This window comes from Danio aesculapii, unplaced genomic scaffold (genome assembly GCF_903798145.1).
Source record: "Danio aesculapii unplaced genomic scaffold, fDanAes4.1, whole genome shotgun sequence".
NCBI classification, from domain to species: Eukaryota; Metazoa; Chordata; class Actinopteri; order Cypriniformes; family Danionidae; genus Danio; species Danio aesculapii.
Window position 1 is genome coordinate 22,501 of NW_026613794.1, and position 14,446 is coordinate 36,946.

Here is a 14,446-nt window from a genome sequence, read left to right on the forward strand (position 1 = left end):
GTTGTGCGCTGACATATAGCACCATGGTGCTCACGGTGACCCGAGTTCGATTCCCGGCTCGAGGTCCTTTGCCGACACTTCCCCTCTCTCTGCTCCCAACTATTTCCTGTCAATTCTCTGCACCATTCTATCCATTAGAGGTAAAACCCCCCTAAAAAATAATTATTAAAATATATATATATATACATTGTAGCATTTTTCAGCTATTTTGGTTCCGTTTCACACTAGACCGACTGCTCTGTATCGAACCAGTTAGAAGGGACAAAAAAGCAGTCATGTGATAGCATCCATATCAGCTGTTGGCTAGACAAACTTCCTGAAATGCATTTTGATTGGTCAAAAATAACATGCGGGAAACTCAAATGTGTAACATACTGAAGTAAACAAAGAGCGGAGGAAAAGTCAGCAGGCAGGATGGACCTCCTCACAACTCCAAGTTGTCCACGACCTGCAATAATTGCAGTAAAGTGTCAAAAAACCTCATCCCAAAATGCACATCACAGTAGACTACGCAGATGGTTTAGTACAAAAAAAAACTAAGTAATTTTTGCATTTGGGTTAGCTTCGTACAATTCCCGAGAAAATCGTTTGAGTATTTGTAATAAGTTACTTTATCCCCGCCTCCCCAGTAGGTGCTATTCTGCTATTGGCTAAAAAAAAAACATCCCAAAGGTGAATCAAGAGCTGAAAATAAACACTAATGGTGGGAATACATCGAGATGAGAGAGGAAAACCAACAACAGCCAATCAGAGTTCAAATATCTGATGAGGTTTTCAGACATTCATACCCAGGGTTTCATAAACAAGGTTTAAGGCTAGTCAAGATTAAATTGCATGTTTAAGCTGTCTCAACTCAAAATAACTTGCAGTGAGATGTCTTAAAATACGTCAGTGTCTTTTTTAGTCTTTGTCAGGTGCACACCTGTAATGTATTTTTCGAAGGCCATTTTTATAAATGTGGCTTAAATAGCCCATGGTTTCCGCTACATTCATCCGTCCGTGGCGGGGCGCCACACTAAACACAGTTTCCATAATTATATTTTATTTATAGAGAAAGGTCTGTGGTTCTGCATACAGTGACTTTATCTTGCTATAGTTTATAGCCGTTTCACTTTACTTCAGGATGCATTAATGCTGCTCTGTAGGTCTATTGGAGACATTCATAAACATTCCTAGCAAATCTAGTAATTGTTGGAGACATACTCACTACATAAACGCGCTGAATCGCACTTCAGCAGCGTTTATTTGAGCGCACAGGAAAATCTGCACTTGAGCAGTGTGTATTTGAGGGTGCGCAAGAAGTTTTGTGCACGAGCAGAGGAAATTGACAGAGATTGACATGCTCGAAGGCTATTGAATTCGATCTCGACTTAATACTGCGCTCACGACATTTGTCAATGAAATAACGCCACAGGTAGATGGTAGATCTGTGTAAAAAGCCCAACAGAGTATGCTGCCACAGCTGGAAAAAATCCTAGAAAAAACACTGTAGCCTAGTTTAAATAAGGCTTAGTCCTGGCTTAATCTAAGCCCTGTTTGTGAAACTGGGTCGTAGTGTTTTAAAGTTTAAATGTTTGCATCTTGACAGTTTCTTTTAGTCTAAATTAGTAATGTTTAGTATCATCACATAAATGACTGATTTATAAAACTAGCTAATAAAAACAGCCTTTATCCATCACAAAAAATATATTGGTAACACTTTATAACACAGGACAATGGTTAATGTTAGTTAATGCATTTACTAACATGAACAGACAATGAACAATACATTTATTACAGTACTTATTCATATATGTTAACGTGCGTTAATGAAAATACAGTTGTTCATTGTTAGTTCATGTTTACACGGCTGTCTGGAATACTCGAGATATTTTAAGGTATGTTTTTCCCAGATAACAACCTTTAAATAACACAAACTCATTCAGGAACTGAGAATCATGTTAACCTTCACTGAATACATCCACATACTTACATCCACGTTCATATGTATTAGTTTGTCAGTCACAGTGAGTACGCTTACATGGACACTAATAATAATAATAATTTAAATACGATTAAGACAACACTCTGATTAAGAGTCTACCATGTAAACAGCAATTTTTGATTAATTTAATCCGACTAAAGTCATAATCGAACTAAAGAGAAATGGAATTAAGACGTGTGAAGTATGCTGATTTTAGTCACATTATTTTAGAGCAGTACAGACATGTAAACACCACAATCAAACTATTACAGGACTTTCTCCGCATTTTGCGATACGATAATCTATACACACATGGCTGTTTGACACTATTCTCTGCACCTACCGAGTCAATGAGGAACCACAGACACCTGTATCGCACAATGCAGAGGTTTTTTCCTATACAGCGTGCGTATCAAATTCCATTAAAACAACACTCTTCCATCAGTTCATACTCGCATCCAATATCTTAGTTTGACAAAGGGGACATGTATGAAATGTTCCTGAATGAAAGTGAATCTCCCAAGCTGCAGTTTAAGTTGTCAAATTAACAATGAAACATCTGAAATTGCATGAAACTCCAGAGGAAATGTGGATAGCGCGGTGACGCAATGACGTTAATCAAATTATAAGCTATAACATGTACAACGGGATCATGAAAGGAACATTCAAAAAGCAGCTCATGTAAGCGCCTTCATCATATTACTGTCTTATTCAGATTAAGCCAAATAATTTGATTACTGATGTCCATGTAAATGTAGTCAGTGTGGTTTCTGACAGTTTGGTGCCATCTGAATAATACACAGGTTAGTGTATGCTCCATTCAGCTGTTTTCCCTTCTGTCAGCTCTGCGTTTTTGACTGTTTGGCGCCATCTTGTGTCTGAATAATGCGCAGGTTAGTGTATACTCCATCAGCTGTTTTCGATTCTGTTAGCTTTGCGTTTTTGACTGTTTGGCGCCATCTTGTGGCTGCATAATGTGCAGGTTAGTGTATACTCAATCAGCTGTTTTAGTTTCTGTCAGCTCTGCGTTTTTGACTGTTTGGCGCCATCTTGTGGCTGCATAATGCGCAGGTTAGTGTATACTCCATCAGCTGTTTTCGTTTCTGTAAGCTTTGTGTTTTTGACTGTTTGGCGCCATCTTGTGTCTGAATAATGCGCAGGTTAGTGTATACTCCATCAGCTGTTGTCTTTTCTGTCAGCTTTGTGTTTTTGACTGTTTGGCGCCATCTTGTGTCTGAATAATGCGCAGGTTAGTGTATACTCCATCAGCTGTTTTCTTTTCTGTCAGCTTTGTGTTTTTGACTGTTTGGCGCCGTCTTGTGTCTGTATAATGCGCAGGTTAGTGTATACTCCATCAGCTGTTTTAGTTTCTGTCAGCTCTGTGTTTTTGACAGTTTGGCGCCATCTTGTGGCTGCATAATGCACAGGTTAGTGTATACTCCATCAGCTGTTTTCATTTCTGTCAGCTTTGTGTTTTTGACTGTTTGGCGTCATCTTGTGTCTGAATAATGTGCAGGTTATTGTATACTCCATCAGCTGTTTTAGTTTCTGTCAGCTCTGCGTTTTTGACTGTTTGGCACCATCTTGTGGCTGCATAATGCGCAGGTTAGCGTATACTCCATTAACTGTTTTCATTTCTGTCAGCTTTGTGTTTTTGACTGTTTGGCGCCATCTTGTGTCTGAATAATTCACAGGTTAGTGTATACTCCATCAGCTGTTTTAGTTTCTGTCAGCTTTGTGTTTTTGACTGTTTGGCGCCATCTTGTGTCTGAATAATGTGCAGGTTATTGTATACTCCATCAGCTGTTTTAGTTTCTGTCAGCTCTGCGTTTTTGACTGTTTGGCGCCATCTTGTGTCTGTATAATGCGCAGGTTAGTGTATACTCCATCAGCTGTTTTAGTTTCTGTCAGCTCTGCGTTTTTGACTGTTTGGCGCCATCTTGTGGCTGCATAATGCGCAGGTTAGCGTACACTCCATTAACTGTTTTCGTTTCTGTCAGCTTTGCATTTCATTAAAGAAGTAATAAACTATTACTGCTCAGAACAATATTTTGAATCTAAGTTTTATTTTTTTGTGGCAAGTAGCCATGTAAAAAGCAGGATAAAGTACATCCAGGATGGTTGTCATTAACTACATGTCCCGTATTGTAAAGTGCTATCGAAATATGTTTACCGCAAGACTCACAATGCCGCATAGCGCATATTTTTTTTGCATCATGCAGCACTAGGTTATAGACAAACGGATGAGCTTTAGTGTCAGATGATGAACTCCGAATCACCTCTGACAGACAGACAGTATTTGAGTGATGTATGACTGCATGATGCTGAATGATGGATCTATTTATACACACATCAGTCAATCTGCAGTGTGTTTGTGCAGATATAGACCATGTGTTGGAGCATCTGTTGTGCAGGATACTCTGTTATATGCAGTTGAATGTTGCTAGAAATATATATATATATATATATATATATATATATTTTTTATTGCAATTATTTGTAAATTTTTCCACATTAACACATTTTAAATCAGTACTGTAATAACTCGATTCATTAGTCTTTGCCATGATGATAGTGCATAATATTTCACTAGATACTAAGGCCCCGTTTATGCAAATACCTTTTAGTTTTAATATGCCGTCTTATGGAATAAAATCACTGTCATAAATATTTTGTGCGTGAATAAAAATCACGCATATGTAATTATAAAATCATAAAGGAAAACGGAGCGTACTCGTAATTTTACGAGGCTACAATTCCAAAATCTGCGATTAGAACAGACACAGATACGACATTTTCTTTGTCTGTTTGTATTTGACTGATACATTTATGATGGGTGTACTTTACAAACAGGAAATACCTGAGACAGCGGGCGCGCCGTTGTGATCGATGACTCTTGCTTGTTTATTAATGCCTGTAACAGCGGTGACGGAATTTTGACAGTGAAGTGTCACTGTTTGATTCGTACTCGTAATCAGGACTTCGTGTCCGTGGTGAAACTGTAATTCGTGTTTGTAAAGTACACCCATCGTAAAATTATCAGTCATATACAAACAGACAAAGAAAATGTCGTATCTGTGTCTGTTCTAATCGCAGATTTTGGAATTGTACCCTCGTGAAATTACGAGTACGTTTCATTTTTCCTTTACGATTTTATAATTACAAATGCGTCATTTTATTTACGCACGAAATATTTATGACAGTGATTTTATTCCATATCGTTTTAGAATGAAAAGGATCCGCGTCCACAGTGGCGTTTCACCCAGCGTTTCTGGAAAGATCTCTGTCCACACTACACCACTGAAAACGCACATTACGTGACCACACACACACTGCAGCATATGCACGCGCCTGAGCTCCAGGCTGTCAGCGGGTGCTTTGAGCACAGAACCCCCGGTGAGAGCTGTGCACGTCGGACGGTTCATCAAGAATCTCACTGTATTTGTTAAACGTGATATTTAATTCATCTTGTTGTCTCTATCTAACAAAATATTCCCCGACTTTGGTCTTTTTGAATCTATTACTTGTTCACAGGTAACGTGTTTTAGCTGAGCGCAAAGATAAGTAAATATATTAGTTAATGTAACCACGTACACTGATTCTGCGCATCTGATGGATTGCTTGCCATTTATTTCTTATAATGTATATTATTGATTATTAAAACTGATATTCAGCAAAAGAGAGGGTATGTTTCATATTTTTCACTGAAAATTAAAGGAGGCATTAATGTTATAGGCTCCGTTTTGTTATAAATATGCATAGAGTGAAGATGACGCTCATATAAATATGCAGCTACACAACACCTCCACATGTTTGGTGTCTGTTAAGTTGTTAATATCAAAATTAAAATAGGCTGTTTCTTATATCATGTGTTCATTTTATTATCAAGAAAGTGAAACAACGTAGTCAGAATGATGTGAATAGGTTATAAAGTACACGTTTCCTTTTGAAGATTTACCCGACGTGTCCTCGGGAGTGTGTTAGCATATCAAACTTGCAAAGTCTGAACTTACAAGGAGAGGATACAGGACTGAACTGTGTGTAGGCTACTTAATATTGAGGAAAAAGCCCTAATCAGAGAGGCGAATGTCTTCAGCCCCGCCTCCGTTTTCAGATGTCTCCGTTTTCCCCCATCCACACTGACACGTAGCAGCAGCGTTTTCGAATGAAAACAGCCTCTTCAGCGTTTCCAAAACGCTCCGTTTTTTTGGCGCACGAAAACTCTGAGGTAGTGTGGACGCATGGCATAACCGCAGGAAAACGTATGCGCTTTAAAACTAAAACGTATTAGTGTAAACAATCTAAGAAAAATACTAGTATTTAGCTTAAAGTGGCATTTAAAGATTTATCTATGTTAATTAGGCGAGTCATTGGACAACACTGGTTTGTTCTGTTGCCAATCAAAAACAAATAAAGTGTTCGAGGGGCTAATAAAATTGAGCTTTAAATATACAGGGTGAGCCATTTGTATGGATACACTTTAATAAAATGGGAATGGTTGATGATATTAACGTCCTGTTTGTGGCACATTAGCATATGTAAGGGAGCTCATGAAAGAATAAAGTTACGTTAAAACCAAGCACACCATTGTTTTTCTTGTGAAATTTCCAATACATTTGAGGCGTCACATGACCCTCTTCCTATTAAAAAAACTAAAGTTGGATCCAAGATGGCGACTTCAAAATGGCCACCATGGTCACCGCCCATCTTTAAAAGTTTGACCCCTCACATATACTAATGTGCCACAAACAGGACATTAATAACACCAACCATTCCCATTTTATTAAGGTGCATCCATATAAACGGCCCACCCTGTATATATATATTTTTATTCCAGTCAAAATGAAAAGAAATAAGGCGGTCTCCAAAAGAGCATTTCAATAGGACGTACTGTTAAAAATCACCTATTTGAAATAGAATCTAAATTTCACAGAGGTAACAATTCTGTTATTAACCCTTTAAGGTGCACTCCTTGAAAATAACACTCGCATTTAATAATATACTGACACTTCTCTGATAAATAATAATAAGCAATTAAAATAATAATGATAGCCTATGGGTAAAAGGTCGACCAGGTGGTTATGATGCTTGTTAAAGGGTTAAATAGTAAAGATGGTTCTTGAGATTGTTGAGATGAATGTTATCAGCCGTGACCAGCTGAAAGATTCACACGCTGTTAATGTCACTGGCGTGTGAATGAAGCAGATATCTGATATGTGTGTGTGTGAGAGAGATCAGTAATAGTCCTGGTTGTCTCTATCATGTGTATACACACACTGAATTTGATGAATGTGTGTGCGTTAAGTCCAGTTTCAACTTCAGGCATTTCTGCTGAGTCAGTTACTATGAATCTTTTCTCCTGCCACCCACCCACCAGCACGCACGCACACACGCACACACACACACACATAAATTCAAAGAATATTTTGATATGACTATTGATGTTTTTATAAATCACTAAACCTATAAAATAAAAATAATGATAATACTTTTATTAATAATATCATTTTCTAAATTTATTTTGCCTTTATGAACTAAAATAACTTGAAATTAATCAAATTTTAAAAAGGGCAAAAATACTCCACAAAATGACTCAAACGTAAACTCAAAACATTTTATCCCTAAATGTGACAACAACTACTGGCCGCACGGTGGCTCAGTGGTTAGCACTGTGGCCTCACAGCACGAAGGTCGCAGGTTCCCTGGGGTCAGTTGGTATTTCTGTGTGGAGTTTGCATGTTCTCCTCGTGTTGGCGTGGGTTTCCTCCGGGCGCTCCGATTTCCAAACACATGCGCTATAGGTAAACTGAGTAAACCAAACTGCCCTTAGTGTGTGAGTGCGTGTGTGAATGTGAGAGTGTACGGGTGTTTCCTGATACTGGGTTGCAGCTGGAACGGCATCCGCTGTGTAAAACATATGCTGAAATAGTTGGCGGTTCATTCCGCTGTGGCGACCTCGGAAATAGAGACTAAGCCGAAGGAAAATGAATGAATGACTGAAGTTGATCAGTTATTTTATATACACCCCCCAATTCAATCCATTAATAAAATATAATATCTCAATTATGCTGAAGTACGTCTGCATTGAGATGAACGCGAGTCTGTTCAGATCTCTCTCTCTCACTGCGGGTGTAGAATTTCTCTTGTAATCTAATGGTCATGTGTAATCAGGGCCGGCGCGGCCGCTTAGAGCAGCAGAATAGAGAAGGTGGCGTCCGCGACATCCTTTACCACCCGCGTCCTCAGCAGTTATATCCGCGCCTAGGGCGGCAGAATAGAGAGGGCGCCGTTCGCAACACCTCCCTCACCACCCGCGTCCTCAGTTATATGAGAATCAGTTATATCAGCGAACACCTCCCCCCCATCCCGGTCTTCAATTTCATCCGCGACCCCTCCCCCCCGGTCCTCACTCTACTAACGGGTCCCTTTCGTTTTCAATTTCGGGTTGAGGGCGACGTGATCGTCCTTTGCCTAGAGCGGCAGTTCAGCTTGCTCCTGCCCTGTGTGTAATAGGGATGTTCACCTGACTCACGATTCGATACAATTCACGATATAATTCTCACGATTTAGTCACGATTTGTTTAAGAAAATTATTTGAGAGAAATTTAAGCTGAACAAGAGCCCGTTCGTTTTTTCTCAAACGCTGCACGTTTTTTATTTTTGTTTACTAAATAAAATCTTTTCTGCAATAATTAAATTGGAATTTTAAAACAAAGTGAATAATACAAACTAACGAAGACTCTTTGATATAAACAAACTAAAACTGTGACTGTGCAGCTACATTACGAGTTTAAAACGAAATCCCAAATCAAAAGTGAACAATACAGATTAAAGAAGGAGCTTTAATACAAACTAAAACTGTGCCTGTGCTGGGATTTTACATTTTTAAAAAGAAAAATCAGCACATCTATGCTTTCTGGCATAATCTGAGGTCTTTGCACATTTACAGTGTCCCCTGCTGCAGTAACTTAGCGAGTTTGTCGATATATTTAGACAAATTTTTAAAATATCGTTTAGCGACAAATCTAGCGACTTTTTTGTGTGTTATTGGAGATTTATATAGACTGTCATGTGTCCGTACTGTCCCATCCCTACTCTTCTTAACGAGCTGCGGGTGATGCCGTCCACCCCTTCCCCCGCCTCAGAGCACTGACAGGCGGCCAAGTCAGTCCTCATACAGCAGTCTCTCCCACCTGCAGCCTGACAGCAGATCACTCCTCTGCGACGGCAAATGATTTAGCGCCAGGAGTGTGAGGTTTTACCATTGTACAGTCTTATTTATTTTAACAATTTATTTCGACCGTTTATTCTTTGCTTGTTCACAATCACAGATATTTTAGTGACAGTTTCTGAACTTGTCTGAGTATACTACGTCTGATTACTGCAAATTCACTACACATCTATACTGATACACTGTATTTAAACAGCAATACATTTAGTTCAATTGACATGCTTACATAAAGCATAGTGCAAATATAAATACCCCTTTATTAACCACAGGCTGTTAAACAAACAGAAACAGTTGGACGTGATGATGTTAGTAATATGCAAATTGACGGATGACGTAATCTAGCGACATTTAGCGACTTTTCCGCCAAAGCTTAGCACCTTTTCATTGAAAATAGTTGGCAACACTGCTGCTGATGAAAAAACTCTTTCACTGGGGAACTGAGATGTGTGGACAGGAAAGCCTTTCCTAAACCAGAGAGCAGTGTGTACAGAGGGGGTCAATAGGCCCTCCGCTCCAGGGGACTGAACACTACTGATTATAATATATGATATAATAAGCAAATTAATAAAAAAAATGCATAAACTAAATTGAAAAAGACAGAGTAAAAAGGAACTATCTAACACCTTATTTTGGAATAGCACAGCTTTCTCTTTCAGTCTGAAAACCATCTTCACACTTTCGCTATGAAAACACTGATGCACCGTGTGATCTCCGTAATGTTAGCAGTCGTCAGAGCGAGCGAAGCTGCCAATGCTCCGGTCAGCGTGCTTTGGCCTATTAAAGTTTTTTTTTGCGTGTTGACGTCTGTGACAGTAGTTTTTCTCTGTGCTGCATCATATTCGTTATTCTGTTAGTGTAAGTAAACATCTTTTTGCCGTATTTGCACACAGTTTGAGTTTGTTTGGCCCACCTCACCACTATCATCCTGTCATCTGCCGCTCTACTTCTTGCTCTCCACTCATGCACAGGTAAAACAGCGCCCCCTCTGTTTAGAAAATGTATCACGATTCATTTAACATTTCTACCGGTGTGAATCGTCACATATTTGAATCGATTTTCAACCGACTCACGGTGAATCGTTACATGCCTAGTGTGTACTGAACTGCAGAGAACAATAACATGCATTTACTGGGTGAGTTACTACGGTTAAAATATGGCGTGTGCTGTTAGTTCAAAACTACTTATTTAAAATGAGCTGAAACAACACAATCCCTGATTTTTGTTTGATTGTTTTATGTTCAATCCACTTAAATTAACTAAAACTAATGAGTAAACTTAATTCCTTCATGTTGTCCTGACACAAATGGATCTATTACAGTGTAGTTTGGGAAAACTATAGGGAAATCCTCAAAGTTACTACAAAGTTATGCCAAATTACAATGTAGAAAACACCTGTACAACTCTTAGCATGTCAATTATATTTAGATGTAAGGTCATTAAAAGAAGTATCGTTAAAAAAGGATCTGACAAATAAGCTTTACCTTCATGTTTTAAAGCAGGGGTGTCCAAACTCGGTCCTGGAGGGCCGGTGTCCTGTATAGTTTAGCCCCAACTTGCTTTAACACACCTGCCTGGAAGTTTCTAGTATATCTAGTAAGAGCTTGATTAGCTGGTTCAGGTGTGTTTGATTAGGGTTGTAGCCAGGGGCAGTAGCACCCGGGGAGGGGGGGGGATCTTTTAGAGACAGACCATTTAGAAACAGGTGATTAATAATTATATGAACATATGATCTCATACAGCTGTCCCCCGCACTTTTAAAATGTCCGCTACTCCCCTGGTTGGAGCTAAACTCTCCAGGACACCAGTCCTACAGGACCGAGTTTGGACACCCCTGTTTTAAAGGATTGGTCAATTGCAGATGGCAAAAAAAAACAGGTGGTTGTTGTGAATAGGACTGAGAGGCGAAAGTGAATTTAAATGAAAATGTTTTTGAAATGGTCACATGAATAAGGTGAATTAAGAATAAAGTGCATTTTTTTAATTATTAAGTGATTTAATTAACCCCTTGTGTGCTGTTGGGGATGTTTTCATCCACTCTGGGGTGATTTTGAGTCTTAATTTGGCCTCAACTTTCTCTGTGTTTCAGCAAATGGACAGATTTTTGGTCACAAATCTTATTTTGACACATATTTTGGGAAAATGCTTTGAAAATGTTGAAATATTCAACAATACACTCTCTGCAAACTTACTACCTTTCCATTATGTTCGTGGCTCTTTTTACACCAATTTAAAAACATAATGTGTGTAAAATATGTAAGGAAATTACACATTTACCTCTTCCCAATAGGCAAAACCAGCAAAAATCAAGAACGCACGATATATATATATATATATATGCAGCCACGGCTTTGCAATCAAAAAATGAAAATGCAATGGAAGCCAATGGGGCAAAAACAGGCCCCAACATAACGAAAGGGTAGTCAATATAAACAGCACACAAGGGTTAAGTGATTTACTGATGATGTTTTGTGTTTATATTGCAGTGTGTGTATTTACTCATGGTCTTGTGTGTATAATGAAGTGTGTTTACTGATGGTGTTTGTGTTTAGAGCATCAGAATCATGCCCGGGATCTGGTGAGGAGCACAGACCTGTCGCAGTGGGACGCCCTGATCATCCTGTCTGGAGACGGGCTGCTCTTTGAGGTGTGTGCGTGTTTGTGACATGAGGAGGACACAAACTTGTATAATGATATGAGTATGACGCAGGAATTACAAACATCCCAAGTTGGGAAAAGTCATTTCCGGGAGAGACAGAGATGATTTTGTGGGAGACACACGATTTCCGGGAGATTATCATTGGTTTTGCAGGCATCCGGGAGTCTCTATGCATTTGCAGGAGACTCCCGGAACTTCCGGAAGACTTGGGATGTCTGGTGCTATAAGGAGAAGGTGACTTATGAGGACATTGCACATGTGTATTTTTCAAAAGACTTAAAAATCATTCAGAATTACTTTGTTAATTATGTAATTAGTTTATTTAAAGTTTAAGTGAGCATGCACTCAGTATCCTGTGGTTGTTGGGTTTCAGTTGATAGAAACTACAGTTTGTACCATATAAAAACAATAGAAAGCTATGGAGTGTCCCCACAGTTCACTAAAACAAACCTGTGTGTGTATGTGCTGTAGGTGGTGAACGGGCTGATGGAGAGGCCAGATTGGGAGAAGGCCATTCAGACTCCTCTGGGAATTCTCCCGGGAGGTTCAGGAAACGCTCTGGCTGCTTCTGTCCATCATTACACACGGTGAGCAGACACACACTGACTGATCATACCGGCTGACAGATGCCCAGTACACCAGCTGACTGATGGACACACACACACACACTCACACACACAGGTTTGTTTCACTATCTTAGTGAGGACATTACAGACTTCCATTGTTTTTCTTTCAGGTTAATGATAGTCACTATGGCCTACCCCTAGCCCTAATCCGAACCCTAAACCAACACATGATTAGATACTAATTAAACATCTGGTTGTTTAATAAACACTTTAGATTAGTGTGTCCACTAGTGGGTCGTTTTGATATCTCACTATATAAGTGACGACAATTGTGCCCTCACGAGTATAGCTAAACCTGTATACACACACACACAGGTTTGTTTCAATATCATAGTGAGGACATTACAGACTTCCATTGTTTTTCTGTCAGGTAAATGATAGTGACTATGGCCTACCCCTAGCCCTAGCCCTAACCCGAACCCTAAGCGAACACATCATTAGATACTAATTAAACATCTGGTTGTTTTATAAACACTTTAAATTAGTGTGTCCACTAGTGGGTCGTTTTGATTCCTCACTATATAAGTGATGACAATTGTGCCCTCACAAGTATAGCTAAACCTGTATACACACACACACACACACACACACAGGTTTGTTTCACTATCTTAGTGAGGACATTATAGATTTCCATTGTTTTTCTGTCAGGTTAATGATAGTTTCTACGGCCTACCCCTAGCCCTAACCCGAACCCTAAACCAACCCTCAATGAAATGAGTGTGTTAAATTCAGTTTCGTGACAAGTCTAATATAGTGAAAGAATCAGTTCACTAACTTATGTTTGATAAATGGTTTGGGAAAGAAAACGTTAGCTTACTAGTGCCATTTCCCTTAACTTAGCTGAAAATGAGCTCTGATATCCCTTTATATTTTCACTTTTCATTCAGAACGGACCGTCGGGTCACTCGGAAGGCGGTGAAATTATGAATTTGTGTCACTTTCTCTTCGCTGATATGATATACAGCCAGGTACACAACGTTCCTGTGTGACTCAGGCGATACTTCCGGGTTTCTCCCCACCGTAGCCTCGATTTTGCCTTTAAAATGGCAGCTGAGTGAAATCAGTCTATTAGCTATTTTGTTAAAAAGGGAGGAGCTATACTATGTCCCGACCTCTATTCATGTTTCGGTTAAGATTACGTCAAACATTTAAGGACCTTTAAGGTTGGATTTTTTTACAATAGCAGAATAATAATACAGTTTTCAAATAAGAAACCGTAAATAATGCATACAGTGATCCGTCAGGATCTTTAGAGTTTCGATATATTTTGGTCTAGTTTTGTTGAGAAAACCTGGCAACCCTGGGGGTCTTTCTGCATACTTGGTGCAGAGCAATCTGAGCTGCATCCAATGCTTTTTAATGGGCTCACCTAACCCTACCCCTCACAGTGACGTCACTAGCTCCATTGAGTGCATCGTGTCTGACATTGCATCGCTGAGAAGTGCAATCTCAGCTTGCATCTTAAAGGCTGCATCCAGATACTTTTTTCTTTGTAAGGGGTGAAATAAAACCATATTCTTGAAACTAATCATACAATTGTTAAGCCTTCTCACCCTTCCCTGCTGAAAAATCCAGCTTAAACCAGCCTAGGCTGGTTGGCTGGTTTTAGCTGGTTGACCAGCCTGGTTTTAGAGGGGTTTTGGCCATTTCCAGCCTGATCTTAGCTGGTCAGGCTGGAAAATGACCAGCTAAAACCAGCTTGACCACCTAGTCAGGCTGGGAGCCCAGCCAAAACCAGCTATGTCCAGCTTAAACCAGGCTGATCAAGCTGGTTTTAGCTGGATTTAGCTGGTCATTTTCCAACCTGACCAGGTAAGACCAGGCTGGAAATGACTGGAAACCAGCCTGGAAATGGCCAAAACCTCTCTAAAACCAGGCTGGCCGAACAGCTAAAACCAGCCAACCAGCCTAGGCTGGTTTAAGATGGATTTTTCAGCAGGCTTCATTATTTTTAAAGCTTTAACATAGGT

At 39.5% G+C, this 14,446-nt stretch overlaps 1 protein-coding gene across 1 annotated transcript in view; it reads left to right on the forward strand.

Moving 5' to 3' along the window:
* LOC130220392 (sphingosine kinase 1-like) overlaps window positions 1-12,437 on the forward strand; it is a gene marked incomplete at its 3' end in the record, with an annotated part of 14,570 nt that extends 2,133 nt beyond the window's left edge. Inside the window, exons 2-3 of the mRNA XM_056452701.1 lie at window positions 11,744-11,838; window positions 12,322-12,437. Of these exons, the coding sequence (XP_056308676.1) occupies window positions 11,744-11,838; window positions 12,322-12,437 (211 nt within the window). The remainder of the gene's footprint in view (window positions 1-11,743; window positions 11,839-12,321) is intronic.
* Window positions 12,438-14,446: the final 2,009 nt, after the last annotated feature.